We start from the raw sequence: 14,458 nt of genomic DNA on the forward strand, positions 1-14,458 counted from the left end.
CAAGGGAGATGATTCAGGGGGTCGAACAATTTGCCGCCAGGGGAAAGCGAGCCTTGATTCATCCACCTCTCCCCTCTGCCACTTTGAGGTGAGGACCTTTCTGAGATGGTATCTGTGCTTTGAATAACCATGTGCTGTGCGAGACACAAAGCAAGTGTCCGGTCTAGGCAGGTGTATATTCTTCCTAATACCCTCACTGCTAGTGTGCTGAGGATACAAGGAATTGCTATTCATCAGGCACCATGCAATAAAACAAAGATATTAAGCTGTAATTGTTCTGAACTTATAAAGAGAAAGGTCTTTCTATCGAAGCTACAATGCATAGCACCCCTCCCTCGCTGCAGCCTCAATTGCTAATAATGACAACTACCCTTTACACAAAACAGACAACGGGGAAGGCGTGGTACCAGAATCATTAATGACATTCCTTTAGTTCACTGGAATTGCGTTCGGCAGTTACAATGTGCCAAGGCCAAGCTAAGCACATCACATACATAAATCTCATGTAAAGCTTGAACTAGCCCTGGGAGGGAAGTATTTGGTTTTCCCTGTAGAGATTAGGACATTGAACCCCAGAGATACACAGTAACTTGCTTGAGGTCCCAGCAGGACTCGACCTCAAGTCTCTTCAATGCCAAGTCCAGGCTGCCCCCATTCTGCCTCCTGGTTCCTCTCTTTCACCAAAATGCCTCTAACGGAGGTTGGCCTCTGGGCCTAGAGCCCACCAAGGCCTTGCCAAGAGTGGTTTCCCAAGTCCGACCTCCCAAATCCCAACCCTGGCCACATGTTCTGTTAAAGAGGCGAAACTTGTCATCTAGTTTGAAGTCAAAATCTTAGTTCCGCTCAAAAAAGACTCGCTGACATTTTGTGTATATTGTAAAGATGTACAGGAAGGTAGGTCCCTCTGTGCCCCTTTAGGAACAGATGGTATGCTTGGTATGTTCTTAGAAGTCTTGTGACTCACAGAAGGCTTGGGAGAAGGGGGCCTCCTGGGGTCGTGTTCTGTTTCTTTCCGCAGCTGTGTTCAGCTTGTGAAGATTCCAGCCCTTTGCAGCTGACGCGTCGACCTTTGTAAGTGTGTATGCTGCTTCAGCCAGAAGTGAGGCAGAGAGAAAGGACGGGTCTTGGCTTTAGCGTAGCAGAGCACCTTGACCCCCTCATGCTCCCCTTCCAGTCCCAACACCCGTCCCCCCCTGGCCAAACGTCTTGCGGCCGTAACTCCTCCCCGTCCTTGCAACCCCTCCCCCTGGATTGTGTTGAAGTCAATGCCAGCATCGCGCTGTGTCACCGGCAAACTCCCCCAGCCTGTCTTACGCCGCGTGTCGTGTCTGTGTGATTTTCAGGCCACTACATGTACGTGGACTCGGTGTACGTGAAGCACTTCCAGGAGGTGGCGCAGCTCATCTCCCCGAAGACCACGGCCCCTATGTCCGGCTGCCTGTCATTTTATTACCAACTCCAGCAGGGGAATGACAATAGCTTCTCGCTCTATACTCGGGATGCGGCCGGCCTTTACGAGGAAATCTGGAAGATGGACCAGCCAGGGAATGCAGCCTGGAATCTGGCTGAGGTGGAGTTCAGCGCGCCGTACCCCATGGAGGTGGGTATGGAGGCAGGTGCGCCCTTGCCGGACTGCTGTGCGCGCTCGCCTGAGGATCAGGAGAAGCTGGGCCAAGTTGTGTGTCCATATTCATCTTCCCTTTTCCTCCCTGGGCCCCCTCCGGTTCTCCCTCTTCCTCTCTTTTCCCTATGTCTTCCTGCTTTCTCCCAAGACTATTTTCCCTAAGGACAAATAGGGAAAAGCCAGTCCGTCAATGACATTTCTTGGGCACACGTCCCCTCTGAACCTCGCACTGTGGTTGTGGTGAGTTCAAAAGAGATGAACGCCCTCTAGTGTGAAACCCACTCTTGGACTTCCACTCCTGGGGTCAGGGATGGACCTTTCCCTTACTTGAGGGAAGAGTCTTTCTAGAGAAAGAGAGAAGAAGAAGGAAAAAAAAAAAAAAGCCAACTTATTTTCTTCTTTCCTCCTTTACAGTATAATGTCCTAAAAATTAGAAAGATTTATGATTGTGGCCTCAGTTTGAAACAAGGCTGGGTGCTTTAGATTTAAAACTTTTTATAGTTACTTGAGTGATATATCTCCAGTGCAGAAGAATTAGAAAATCCAGAAAAGCAAAACAAACTCACACCACTCAGGCTGAGCCTGCGAGGATGAGAACACTAACATTTTGGTGTTCATCATTGCTGGCCTTTTTTCTAAGCACGTATATTAATACATGTCTCTATTTATGTGTGTATTCCAGTACTTACAACAATCCAAAGTAGATAAAATTATCCCCACATTGCAGATAAGAAGGAGAAAAAAGAGAGCCTGAGCAGTTTGATATTTTTTTATCTAGGTCACACAGCTGGTGAGTGCCAGGCACTTAGGAAGGTCCTGGGCTCAAATCTGACATAGAGCTGAAGGCAGAGGCCCAGCTCTGTCTGAGGACCCCAGAGGACCCCTAGAATGAGTGGGTGCAACATTGTGGTTGCACACTTGGAGCTATACATAGAGTCTTAGTTACCACAGGTTTGTTCATACCCCCTACTTTTTGCTTTGCGCTCTTTGTAATATCTCCCCTGGTTCCCTTTAAAGTGCAAAAGAGGTGGATTCTTCTCTGCATGGTTTTGGGGGCTGTCATCTGCTCACCTGATGTGGAGCTGCAGAGTGTGTTGGGATTGGATTGGTTGGTGACACGTTCTGTCTACTGAAGACAGGCCTGCCATTCCCCTTTCCCCCTTCAGATCCCCTCCTGGCCCCTGCCCCAGCTCCAGAGAGAGCACAATGCCTTTTGCAGGACATGCACTCTTTCCTATCCCCAACTCTGTCGAGGCCTTGGTTTGCTCTTGCAGCCCAGTGGAAATTTTCTGAGTTGGGGTTATAAGGAGGAAAAGAAACGCATATACTGTTTCATAAATTTTTCCTTCTATTAAAGTCAAATGAGTCACACACGCAGTGACGACAGTCTCTTTGCAAACTCCTTCCATCCGACCATAAACTCCTTGGGCAACATTTGTATGAGTGAGGCTTTGCTGACTTTTCTTTAACGTCAGTGCTTGAAAAGTTACAATTCTGGACACTACTGCGCCTCAGCGTCTATCCTTTTGGTTCCCATGTGCATGCTTTTGCTCCAGCAATCTGCCTCACAATGCTGCTGCTGGAAATTGCCAGGAACTCTGCAGAACTCAGTGAATTTAGTGTCACCATACTCTCCAATGAATTTTAGAAAGGAAAACATCTGAGACCTCATTTTCCGAACAAGAGGGAACAATTTGCTGACACGTGGGCTGTGATTTACCAATTCTGATCAGAAGCATTCTCACCCCACCTGCACAGATCAAGCTCTGTCATTCACTCGATCCGTGAGCACCCTGCCCATGAAATGCTGTGGACCCGCGCCATGTTTGTGGACTCCGTTGCCCCTTCTCACTGGTTCACGTCTGTCCCCTTTGTTCTTGGCCTCCCCTCTCACCTTTGCCAGCAAAAAACTTCCGGGGCTCCTCTTAGATTTTGCGGAATCCAAGTGTCTGTAGGACCATTGTTGTTAAGCTGAGCTGGGCCATCTCATCCACACTCTTTCTTTCAAAACTGGAGACACTAAGACCTGGAGGAGAGAAGGAACCTGCGTGAGCTAATTAGTGGCTAAGTAGGCCCACACCTGAATATGAGTTCAAGAGGGGGTCAACCTGGAGAAATCCACATGAAGTTAGTACAGAGCTCAGGATTCGCCTGACTCCATGCTAGGGGCCTTATATAGCTCATCTCATTTAATCTCCTCAGTAGTCCTACAAGGTAGGGGTTATTCTGCCTGTTTTACAAATAACAAAGGCAAAGCCCTAAGAAGGTTAGCAATGTATTCAAGGTCACCTAGCTAGTGACAGAAATGGGATTTGAACCCTAGTCCGCTTGCCTCCAAGACACCCTTCTCTTTAAAGGAGGTTTGAAAACTAGAAGTCTACGGGTCAGATCTAGCCCACAGTGATGTGCCTGGCTGCTAGAGTGGGGGGTTGTTTGTTCTTTGTTTTTCCATGTTCGTTTTAGTGTTTAAATAAATCGCCAACACTGAAAAATCCAAAGATTTCCATTACAAATCTAGAGACCCAGGTCTTCTTGAGAACTTGGTAGCTCCAGACACTTCGGGCCTGAACTCCTGCATGTCAGCAGTTGGGCCCTTTTAGACCAGTCTCGGTTTCCCATTTCAGGACCGTCTGCATCGTGTCCTGCTGCGTCACACCAAGCTCCTGTCATGCACTTACATCATCTGTCTGGCCTGAGTTTCAACCCCTGCCAGCGCTGCATCTTCTCGTGTTAACTCACCAATGGGCTGCCCACTGGGCCGGTTTTCCTGCCGTGCTCCCCACTGTGTGCAGTGCGCACACCACTCCCCATCCCCCTGGGCACAGGCAAAAGGTAGTCGATTGACCTCCGAGTAGAAGCTGGTGGCAGAGAAGGGAGAAACACAAAAGAGTTGAACTCATTAACAGCCTCATGTTCTTTCTGCCCACTGGGATGCGCCTGGATATGCTGAAATGCTGACATCCATACGTAGAATTTGGGGCCTGATTTTGCCTTAGCAGACAGGTTATCATCTTTGATTCTGTGTCTTTGTCCAGAACCCTCACAGAGAATTTCATGTGTGAAAAGGGGAAAGATCCCTGCAGGGTCTTAGTTCTCTGGGAAAGGCAGTTGGAGAGCGTGGCCTGCTTTCGGCCAGGAGCCTGTTGTTTCTTTAATTGAAGGTCACCACGCAAATTGTCGAGTCTGTGGTTCTGTCAGAGAGTGATATGTACTCAAGTGAGGGGAAGAATCCACCAAGAAAATACAACTTGGGGCTTAGTATTCCCTCCCCCTTAAAGAAACTGTAGATCGAGTCGGGAGCTGCCCTGGATTTAGGAATGTGATTCCTCATGGGTACTTACAACTTGCCATGACCTGGCTTGACTCCCACATCATTATGAATCGTAATTGAGAGAGGTCCCTGGATGACTCAGTCTGTTGAGGTCCAACTCCTGGTTTCTGCTCAGGTCATGGTTTCAGGGTCGTGAGATCGAGCCCTGGGTCGGGCTCCACACTCAGCGTGGAGTCTGCTTAGGATTCTATCTCCCTCTGTCCCCCCCAAATGAATAAATGAATCTTTTTTAAAAAATCCATAAATCATTGTTATGAGTTCTGAAGCCTAAAACACGTAAACCTGTAACAATCCATCTTCCCCGGCAGGTTATTTTTGAAGTTGCTTTCAATGGTCCCAAAGGAGGATATGTTGCCCTGGATGACATTTCTTTCTCTCCTGTTCACTGCCAGAATCAGACAGGTAAGCATTCTCTTTTCCTTTTCGGTAGATGCCTGGGGTCAGGACTTGATTTAATTCTTTCTAATTTTCTCGCCTCTCCTGTTACGTCCTCCTTTACAAACTTATTTAATCGAATAGTCATTTTTCTGCTACATTACCCTTTTTCCCCCTCACAGAGTGAATTTAATTCTTCTGACTCCACTGGCCAGTGGTCACGTGTTAAGGAGCTTCGGCTGTCCCTACCTACTAGGTCATGAAAATTAAAGAATCCAAAGACATTCCCTCCCCATCTTTCTCTTTAAAGGACATCTTAGATCCATATACAGGTGGCTTAGTAGGTGGGAAAAAACTCTCAAACTCTACTGAGTAGAATTTTAAAAACTCTTTCTAATTTTTTGTACCCAAGACCTATAAATGTCTCCAGGTTTAAAGATGTTAATATTTGGTATACATCATCTCTCTGACAGTTTATGATATTTATATCATGGACTTAATTTAATTTCTCTTTCTAAGTAAATCCTCAAATTCTTTTATCATGGCCAATTTTGTAATTTCCATAAACTTGGTGTTTGGAAAAGAGAGGAAATTCTTACTTTCTGGGAAAATACGTCAGCAAATCAATTCAAAGGAAATTAGAAAACAGATGTTCCAGGGGCACCTGCGTGACTCAGTCAGTTAAGCCTCTGCCTTCAGCTCAGGTCATGATGTCAGGGTCCTGGGATCGAGCCCGACGTCGGGCTCCCTGCTCAGCGTGGAGCCTGCTTCTCCCTCTCCCCACCACCCCTTCTGGCTCGTGCTGTCTCTCGCTGTCTCCCTCTCTCTCAAATAAATAAATAAAATCTTTAAAAAAAAGCTATGAGAAGACAACAAATGTTCTAGAATAAGAAGGATGACACTATATTCATGATAACCCAGATAAATACAATTGACCTTACCTTTTAGTATATTTTTTTTTTGAGAGGCCCCAGGGAAACAGTGGCTGTCCCATCTTATTAATGAGCCCTCATTCTGAGTTTCAGAGCATGGGAAGTACATTTTTGAACTTGGCCTTTATAGCCTGACTTTCACTTAAGATAGAATTGGTGTCTAATTTCATATGGCTTCAGATGTATTCTACAAGCAAGGGGACTGAGAAAGATAATATTTTCTACTTGAGCTAAAGTGTTACCCCCAAAATAGAAACACTCTAATGTGCTAAAACTGAATATTATTTTTTACTAGTTCTAATTTTAAAAAGGGAAAAAAAGTTAGTGAAACAGAACCAGACTCTTCATATTTACATATCTTCACTAAAATGATTTAATTCAAACTGTAACCCTAAGATTAAAAGAGTCTCTAAATTGGACAGAACACAGAAACCAACATTGTTTTGCTTCTCTAAATCTGACTGTTCCCTACTCATCAGCTAATATTTCAATGATGTTAATAGTAGTTTCATAACCTCTTTATCATTATTTTTGAAAAGTTTCTCTTCTTTGTCACCGGGCATTTACATTGAACTTTTCTATTTCCAAGTTATACATACCGGAGAAGAGGTGTTTATTCAGTATCTGCACGGGGTAGAAGGTATGAAGAGGCCGGTGGGAGGTCACAGTATCCACCAAACCACCTTATAAGTAATGTGTGGAAACACTCTCCCTTTTAAAAAGGTACAGAATCTATGTGAGCGCTTTCCCACTGACTGGTGAGAAGAAAAGAAAGATTCCAGCAAAATAAGGACTATTTGTTAAAAGGGCCGGTGTCTCCTCAGTCTGCAAAATTCAGCCCACATTCAGACAGACCCTTCCTCTGCAGGGACCACCATCAATTCCCATTTTCACATAATTAGGTTAGCCAAGGCTCCATACTGGTCTTCACAACTTCCCAGCCTGGCAACTTGGCTTTAAAGTGGTTTACTTGCGTGATCTTAGTGTAATGCTCCCGAGCCAGGACTTTGGATTCACATTCCTACTCTGTCACTTACAAACTGTGTGACCTTGGGCGTGTTAATTAACCTCTCTGAGATTCTGTTTCCACATAGATGGGACAAGGTTAGAAGAATCTGTTCCGCACAGTTGGGAAGATGATGAGTCAATGTCCATGAAGGCCTTAGCAGAGTATGGCATGCAGGAAATGCTTGGCCACGAGGCTTCATGTTATTTATGTAACTTTCAAAATATGCCTGTCCCTTCCCTGGGGACCAGAGGGTCCAACTGAAACTGAAGAGAACCTGCAAAGGCACCTACCTTGGTGAATGGGTGAGCAGGGGCCTGCTTGATGCCTGGCCTTCAGCAGCTGTGGGCCAGATTCTGAGTCTTAGACGCTGAACCCTCCCTTTTTCATACTTCATCTCACATTTCACAAATAGTTTATGCCCTTATGTTTCATAACAGGTGCCAACATTTTTTTTCCTTATCTTGGTTAGCTCCAGACTTGTTGTCTCTGCTTTTCCCAGCTGGATCTAGCATTTTCTTCCCTCATCTCCCCAACTAGGCTGAGAAAGGAATTATTTCAACATATGAAGCGTCTTGTTCCCACCATCTAGTTGGGCTTAGAGTTAATCCAGTCTCCCAAACCTGGGACTCATCATAGAGTCACAGGTGTTAAACACCGGTGTCGTGTCATTCCCCAAGTATTCCCCCAGGATGCTGCCAGAGGACAGTGAGACCTCCCCACTGCCCCTACTTGAGTTAGGGCACTTCCATTTCCAAGCCTCTTCCACCGACGACCTCCCCGGCCACCACCACGTTTGGCCCAGCCCCTAGGTCATGGGAATAAGCTCTCCTTTTAGGCTGTACATTCTTGAATGGCTGAGACTGGTGAGACCCTGGCTTACTGCCCAACCCCAAACTTCGAGCTCCCACTGCTTTGCCATCCTCAGGACCAATCTCCTCTTGGGGCCTGGGTCCAGCCCACCCCCAAGTTAGGGCCTGGAAGTGTCCTGACACTTGTGGACTCGTGGATATACCCCTCAAAGGATGCCTGCCTGGGCCAAAATCCCAGTTATGCCCATTCCCTAACCACACACTGCCCATCTTATGTCTGATTGGAAACCTGGCTCTGGTTGTTGCCTTGGTTACAGCTATAGTTGCTTTAGCTCAGACCTCAAGCGTCTCCACGGCCTGGTCAGCGGCCCAGCCCCTGCTCCAGCAAGATTGCTCCGTCTGGCGCCAGGTCCCACTCACTCTGTCTCCACGCCAGCTTTGAGCGGTCTCAGCCTGCTTTTGGGCTGGCTCGTGCTAAAATAAAACCCCTGTGCCAGTTTAGCAGCCTACAGAGCACGCTGCACCCAGCTCTCGGGCGCTGCCTGGGGCCGAGGATCGGAAAAGCTGCAGATGAGTGTTTAGATCTCTCGGGCTGGTGCTGAGTCTGTCTCCATGAACTTCAGGATGAGAAAGGCTGCCAACAAGTCTTCTCAAACAGCAGCACCCTCCACCTGATTAGAGTATCTTCAAAGCCTCTCCTTTCTAAAAAGTTCAAATGTCAGAAAGCAAGTAATTAACTACATCTTACATTGTGATGCTTTTGGGTACCTTGTTCAAAGGGCCTTTCTTCCCTTTTTTTTTTTTTTTGATCAGCTGATGTTCAAGGGCTTCCAGCTGCCTCTGATTCCTCCCTGTGCTTCAGACAGGTCATTCACCTGTCATGGCCGCTCAGCCCAGATGCTCTGAAACAAGCCTTCAGCAAAGGCTTTCCATCCACCTCCGATCTCTGGCGAGCTCATTTTGGGTCACAAACAGGCCCTCTGGCCCCGTCTTCAGGAATCAGACGCTGTCTCAAAGCAGAAGCAGCACTCTGGGTGAAAAAGAGTTAGGCTTTCAGTGATGCTTTTGAGATTTTCTTTTTTATCAGACCTTCTCAGGACCCCAGACAAATCCATTTCAATGACTAGGTGTTTAGGAAAGGACTCTAATCGCATTCTCAGAAACATCTTTTCTGCGTGACTCACTTTGTCACCATGGAGAGAACTGAGCCATGCTTCCTTTTAAGTTTTAATACCACCTCTTGCCTCTCCTGCATGCCTCATAAATGGGTTATGGTTCTCTTGTGGCCACCCAGGGGTATATTCCTTGGGATATATCCCTGATGAGTGATTTCACTGGCCTGCCATTCTCTTTGTGCGTGGCTTTTGGGAGCCAGGCGGCCGTCTGTAGATTGTAGGTTTTCATCTGCCTTTTCATTACCAGGTAGCAGAGGGGTAACTAAGACTGAAGACCAGTAGGGGTTTCCCCTGGTCCCAAATCTGCGTAGGGGGGCTGGTGTCAGAGGAGCCTTGTCTATATGATATCATACTCATTTTTCAGAGGCTTTATCTTCATGGCTTAAAGATACTCCCTGGTGCTCCCAGAGCCGGGCACAGCGATGTGTGGGTGGACCTTAGAGCATTGACAATGCTTTTCATTTCCTTTTCTTCTCTGGTTCGTCAGGGTGCTCGCTTTGCACACTTTTGAGGCCCCATCACCTGAGATACAAGCAGTTATACAGGAACATTTTTTTCCTATTCTTTTTTTTTTAATGTGCTATTGATCCCTTTTTTAATTTAGTGTTTTTAAAACTTTATTTTTGTATCATTTTCAACTCAGAATTTGCAAGAGTACTATCAGGAACTCTCCTAGACTCTTCACCCATATGTACACATTGTTAACATTTTGCCACATTTGCCATATGTAAGAGTAAGTTGCAGGCATTATGCCCCTTTACCCCTAAATACCTCAGTGCCATTTTCTAAAACCAAGCACATTTTCCACATGCTATCAGATAATTATAAAGTTCAGGAAATTTGGCACCTATATATTATCAACTAACCCACGGCCCAAATGCTAATTTCTCCAGTTGTCCCAGTACTGTCTTTTGTAGCTCTTTGTTTTCTTGGACCAAGATTGAATCTCAGGTTCTTTCTAGCATTTGGTTGTCATGCCTCTTTCATCCGCTTTAATCTGGGCCACCTCCTCAGCCCACTTGACTGTTTTCTTGCTTTGGAAATTGAGGAATTGAGAGTATAGTAAGTTTTTGTCCATAAACAGCTACCTTTTTCATCAGGTCACTGCTCCCAGAACTCAAATGTTTCTCTGGAGGTGATTTCCCAATTATTCAAAACAGCACCCTCTTTCTCTGGCCCTAAAAGCTTAGACCAGTGTATGTCAGCATGTGAAACAGATCACAGTTGGCTATATCGAATGTGTCCCAAACAGTGGCAGTCACATCCCCTCCGGACTCAGACAATCTGAACAGTGAGATTTACAATCACTTGTTGCTGTACCAAGTTATTCTCAAAAGAGTGGAAATCTTCTATGTTCNCAGCACCCTCTTTTTCTGGCCCTAAAAGCTTAGACCAGTGTATGTCAGCATGCGAAACAGATCACAGTTGGCTATATCGAATGTGTCCCAAACAGTGGCAGTCACATCCCCTCCGGACTCAGACAATCTGAACAGTGAGATTTACAATCACTTGTTGCTGTACCAAGTTATTCTCAAAAGAGTGGAAATCTTCTATGTTCCAGTCCCTCCAGGCAATCTGGAATGAGGTGGTATTTATAGACCAGGGTAAATGATACCAGAACTCAGCAAAAGCCAAAATAATAGCAGTATGGGTGATGAAATTGGTGTCACTTTTTGAACAGTGTGATTTATACTGAGCAATGATTTTCTTCAAGCAGATTGGCTCCTACTACTAATGTCAATTATAAGTAAACAGTGGCTATGCTGGTGACACAGAGATTGATCAACAAAGGAACATTGTTTCTGGAAAATATTATTTCTAAAATACCTATCTTAGAGAAAAATTAAGAATTCCTTAAAATCTTTACCTTTTTCTTTCTCTTTAATTTTCTATGAGTTTTGAATTGTGAAGAAGTATGTGAATAATTGCTCCCAGTCTTTACATTATGAAAGGAAATTTCTTTTGAAGTCTGATACTTCTTTATTTTTTATAGAGAGTATTAACAGAGCTCCTTCCCTCTGTTCCTTAAGGGAAGAAAAGAACAATTTTCCTGTCATGCTGAGATGTTAGTTTGATGCTAACCTGTCAGCATGCCATTAGGGTAAAAATATTTTGTGCCAGTCTCCCTGGCACAAATGTGTACATATTTGTCAACNCTTTATTTTTTATAGAGAGTATTAACAGAGCTCCTTCCCTCCGTTCCTTAAGGGAAGAAAAGAACAATTTTCCTGTCATGCTGAGATGTTAGTTTGATGCTAACCTGTCAGCATGCCATTAGGGTAAAAATATTTTGTGCCAGTCTCCCTGGCACAAATGTGTACATATTTGTCAACTAGTTGACGTAGTCCTTTGAGACCCTTGGGTCTGGCTCTTTAACTTTGGTTCTCCTTTGTTCAGACCTTCCTTTCAGTGCCATGGAAGCCAGCTGCAATTTTGAGGAAGATCTCTGCAACTTTTATCAAGATAAAGAAGGTCCAGGCTGGACCCGGGTGAAAGTAAAACCAAACATGTATCGGGCCGGAGACCACACATCAGGCGTCGGTAAATCAGGAGTCTGCATGTGGGGACACTGGGGATGGGGGTAGTGTTCATGCTCTGTCTGCCATTCTTACTCCACAGCAATCAAGATGGCCACTTAAAAAAAAAGGCAACTGTAAAGAAGCAAAAACGATTGGTAATCTTGTGTTTGGCCATTTTTTTAAAAAATTTACATTTAAGTTGCTATGTTAGCATGACTGTCTGCCAGTTCTTTAAACAGCCAAACCTTTGGAAATTATCTTGCTCTTCCCTTTAGATAGAGAAGTGCCTTTAAAAAGCTATTAGATTCCAATTACATAAAACATCCAGAAAAGGCGAATTCATAGAGACAGAAAGCCGATTCTTGGTGGCCAGGGGCTGGGGAGTTACTGCTTAATGGTTATAGAGTTTTCTTTTGGGGTGATATATTTTGGAGCTGGGTAGTGGTGGTGGTTGCCTAGCATTGTGAATGTACTAAATACCACTGAATTGTATACTTTAAAGTGGTTAAAATGGTAAATTTTATGTTATGCGTATTCTACTCAATGAAAAATATTTTGTGAGGCAATAAAAGCTATTGGAAGATGGAGGGGGGGCACTTGATGGTTATGTCCACAGGGAGCTGTAAGAAACCAGTTTGAGCTCCCCTGTATAAGGATTACCTACCTAATCACTTTGATGGCATCCCCTGCAAAGCCCACTCCCATAGAGACTGGTGCAAAGAGCTTGTTTTCAAGGGTTAGTGTCTAAGTCATTTATTCAATGGCTATTTATACACTGATCACTGGGGTGTGCTTACTATACACTGAGGAAAGTTATGTTTCAGAGCACCTTACTTGCCCAGGTCCTGCGAAGGGCCTTGAAAGGGGCTCTTACAATTTTATACTTGTAATCATGAATTCTTTTCTTAGAGGTGGCTTACCTTGTAGAAATACAGGCACTACAAAAACCTATAGTCATTGGCCAGACTAAGTCCTGGGGGATACACTAGTGAAGAAATCAGGTCCTGCTCTCACTGGCTAGCAGTCATTTCAATGGACAAGAGAAATATCAGACAAATATATACACAAATGAACTTATAATTATACATTGTGGCACCTGCTATGGAAGAAATGAAGAGTGGGCTTTGAGAGAGAATAGGGGAGAGAACCTGGGAAGGCTTTTCTGAGGGGAGAGAGTATTAGCCGGGAGAGTGTGAGGAATCCAGGCAGAGGGAACAGCATCTGTGAAGGCCTTGAGTACGGAAAGAGCTGGACAGCCCAAGCAATGGGAAGGTTAGTGTGGCTGCACCATGGGCAGGAGAGTGGAGGAATGTGGAGTTAGGACATACATCGTGGGTGTGGCAGGCCAGAGTGAGCATTTGGGATTTTTTTTTATAAAAGAAATGAGAAACCATCGAAAGGTTTTAGGTAAAAGAAGAGAAGAATTAAATTTGGGTTTCAAAAATGTTGTTCTGGCTGTGTATGGTCACCCACATTAGTCTTCTCGGGTGGCCAAAACAGAGTACCACAGACTGGGTGACCTGAACAGCAGAAACGTATTTTTGCACAGTTTTGGAGGCTGAAAGCCCAAGATCGACATACTGTCAGGGTTGGTTTCTGTTGAGACCTCTCCTTCTGCCTTGTAGATAGATGGCACCTTCTCATGAATCCTCATGGCCTTCACTCTATGTATACCAGTGAAGAGAGAGAGAGAGGTCTCAGGTGTCTCTTCCTCTTCTTATGAGGACACCAGGTCTATGGGATTAAGGCCCCCCACCCTTATAACCTCATTTAATTACCTCCTTACAGCCCCAATCTCCAAATAAAGTTGCATTGGGAATTAGGGTCTCAACCAGTGGATTTGGGGGGAACACGACTCAGTCCATGTGAAATAACCCAAGAACTTTTGGCCAGATGAATTAAATCATTGGGGAAAACCAAACTGAACACAAAGACTGAGGCGATCAAGGGAACATTGATGGGGGAGGAGCAGAAAAAGGAAAGAAGAGTAGGTACTATTTTTTTCTTTTCTACCCAGGCTTTCTAGGATACCTGGATTGGTTTTGAGTTTACTGTGGGGGTAGTGGAGGAGCAGGTGGGAGGGAAGGTTCTTGACCTTATGTTTCTTTTTTCTTATTTAAAAGAAATAATTGTTCTTCCTTGGACCCTTTTCTTGCACAGAGAGGGTACTTGAGAGATCTTTTCTGGTCGGATGGCAGACTGAAACAAAATAAATTTGGGGGACGACACAATTCAATCCATAACAATGCTCACATGAAATAATCAAAACTCCAAGGACTGCCAGACCAGCCTGTGCTCTATCTCCGCTGGTCGCTGCAGAGATAAGAAGGAAAAATCTACTCTGGGCCTAACGTTCACCAAGACCCAGTATTAAGTACTCAATCTGCGTCACCTGATTGACCCAGACAGCTGGTGCCCCAAGATGATTTCATTGCTTTTATTTCATGAGAAACACACATCCTAACTGATGACTGGCATCTGAGCGTATGCAGATGGGAATCTACACTGGTTTATGAAGTTTACTTAGAACTGGAGAAGTTTTATTGGTAATAGAGTCACAGGATATGTTCTGTCACTTAAGCTACAGATATTACAAAATGCGTTCTATCATTTAAAGCCTATAGAAATAGTCTCTGTTGGCAAATCCCATTACTTTTAACCAAATTTTCCCACTTGACCGTCTG

The 14,458-nt window shown here is 44.8% G+C and overlaps 1 protein-coding gene across 2 annotated transcripts in view; it reads left to right on the forward strand.

The window, feature by feature from the left end:
- Positions 1-14,458, forward strand: part of MAMDC2 (MAM domain containing 2) — a 152,003-nt gene that overhangs the window by 87,116 nt on the left and 50,429 nt on the right. For both annotated transcript variants that reach the window (XM_019794667.2, XM_019794668.2), the window contains exons 6-8: positions 1,344-1,600; positions 5,264-5,357; positions 11,653-11,796. In XM_019794667.2, the coding sequence (XP_019650226.2) occupies positions 1,344-1,600; positions 5,264-5,357; positions 11,653-11,796 (495 nt within the window). The remainder of the gene's footprint in view (positions 1-1,343; positions 1,601-5,263; positions 5,358-11,652; positions 11,797-14,458) is intronic.

Source organism: Ailuropoda melanoleuca, chromosome 17 (assembly GCF_002007445.2).
Source record: "Ailuropoda melanoleuca isolate Jingjing chromosome 17, ASM200744v2, whole genome shotgun sequence".
NCBI lineage: Eukaryota > Metazoa > Chordata > Mammalia > Carnivora > Ursidae > Ailuropoda > Ailuropoda melanoleuca.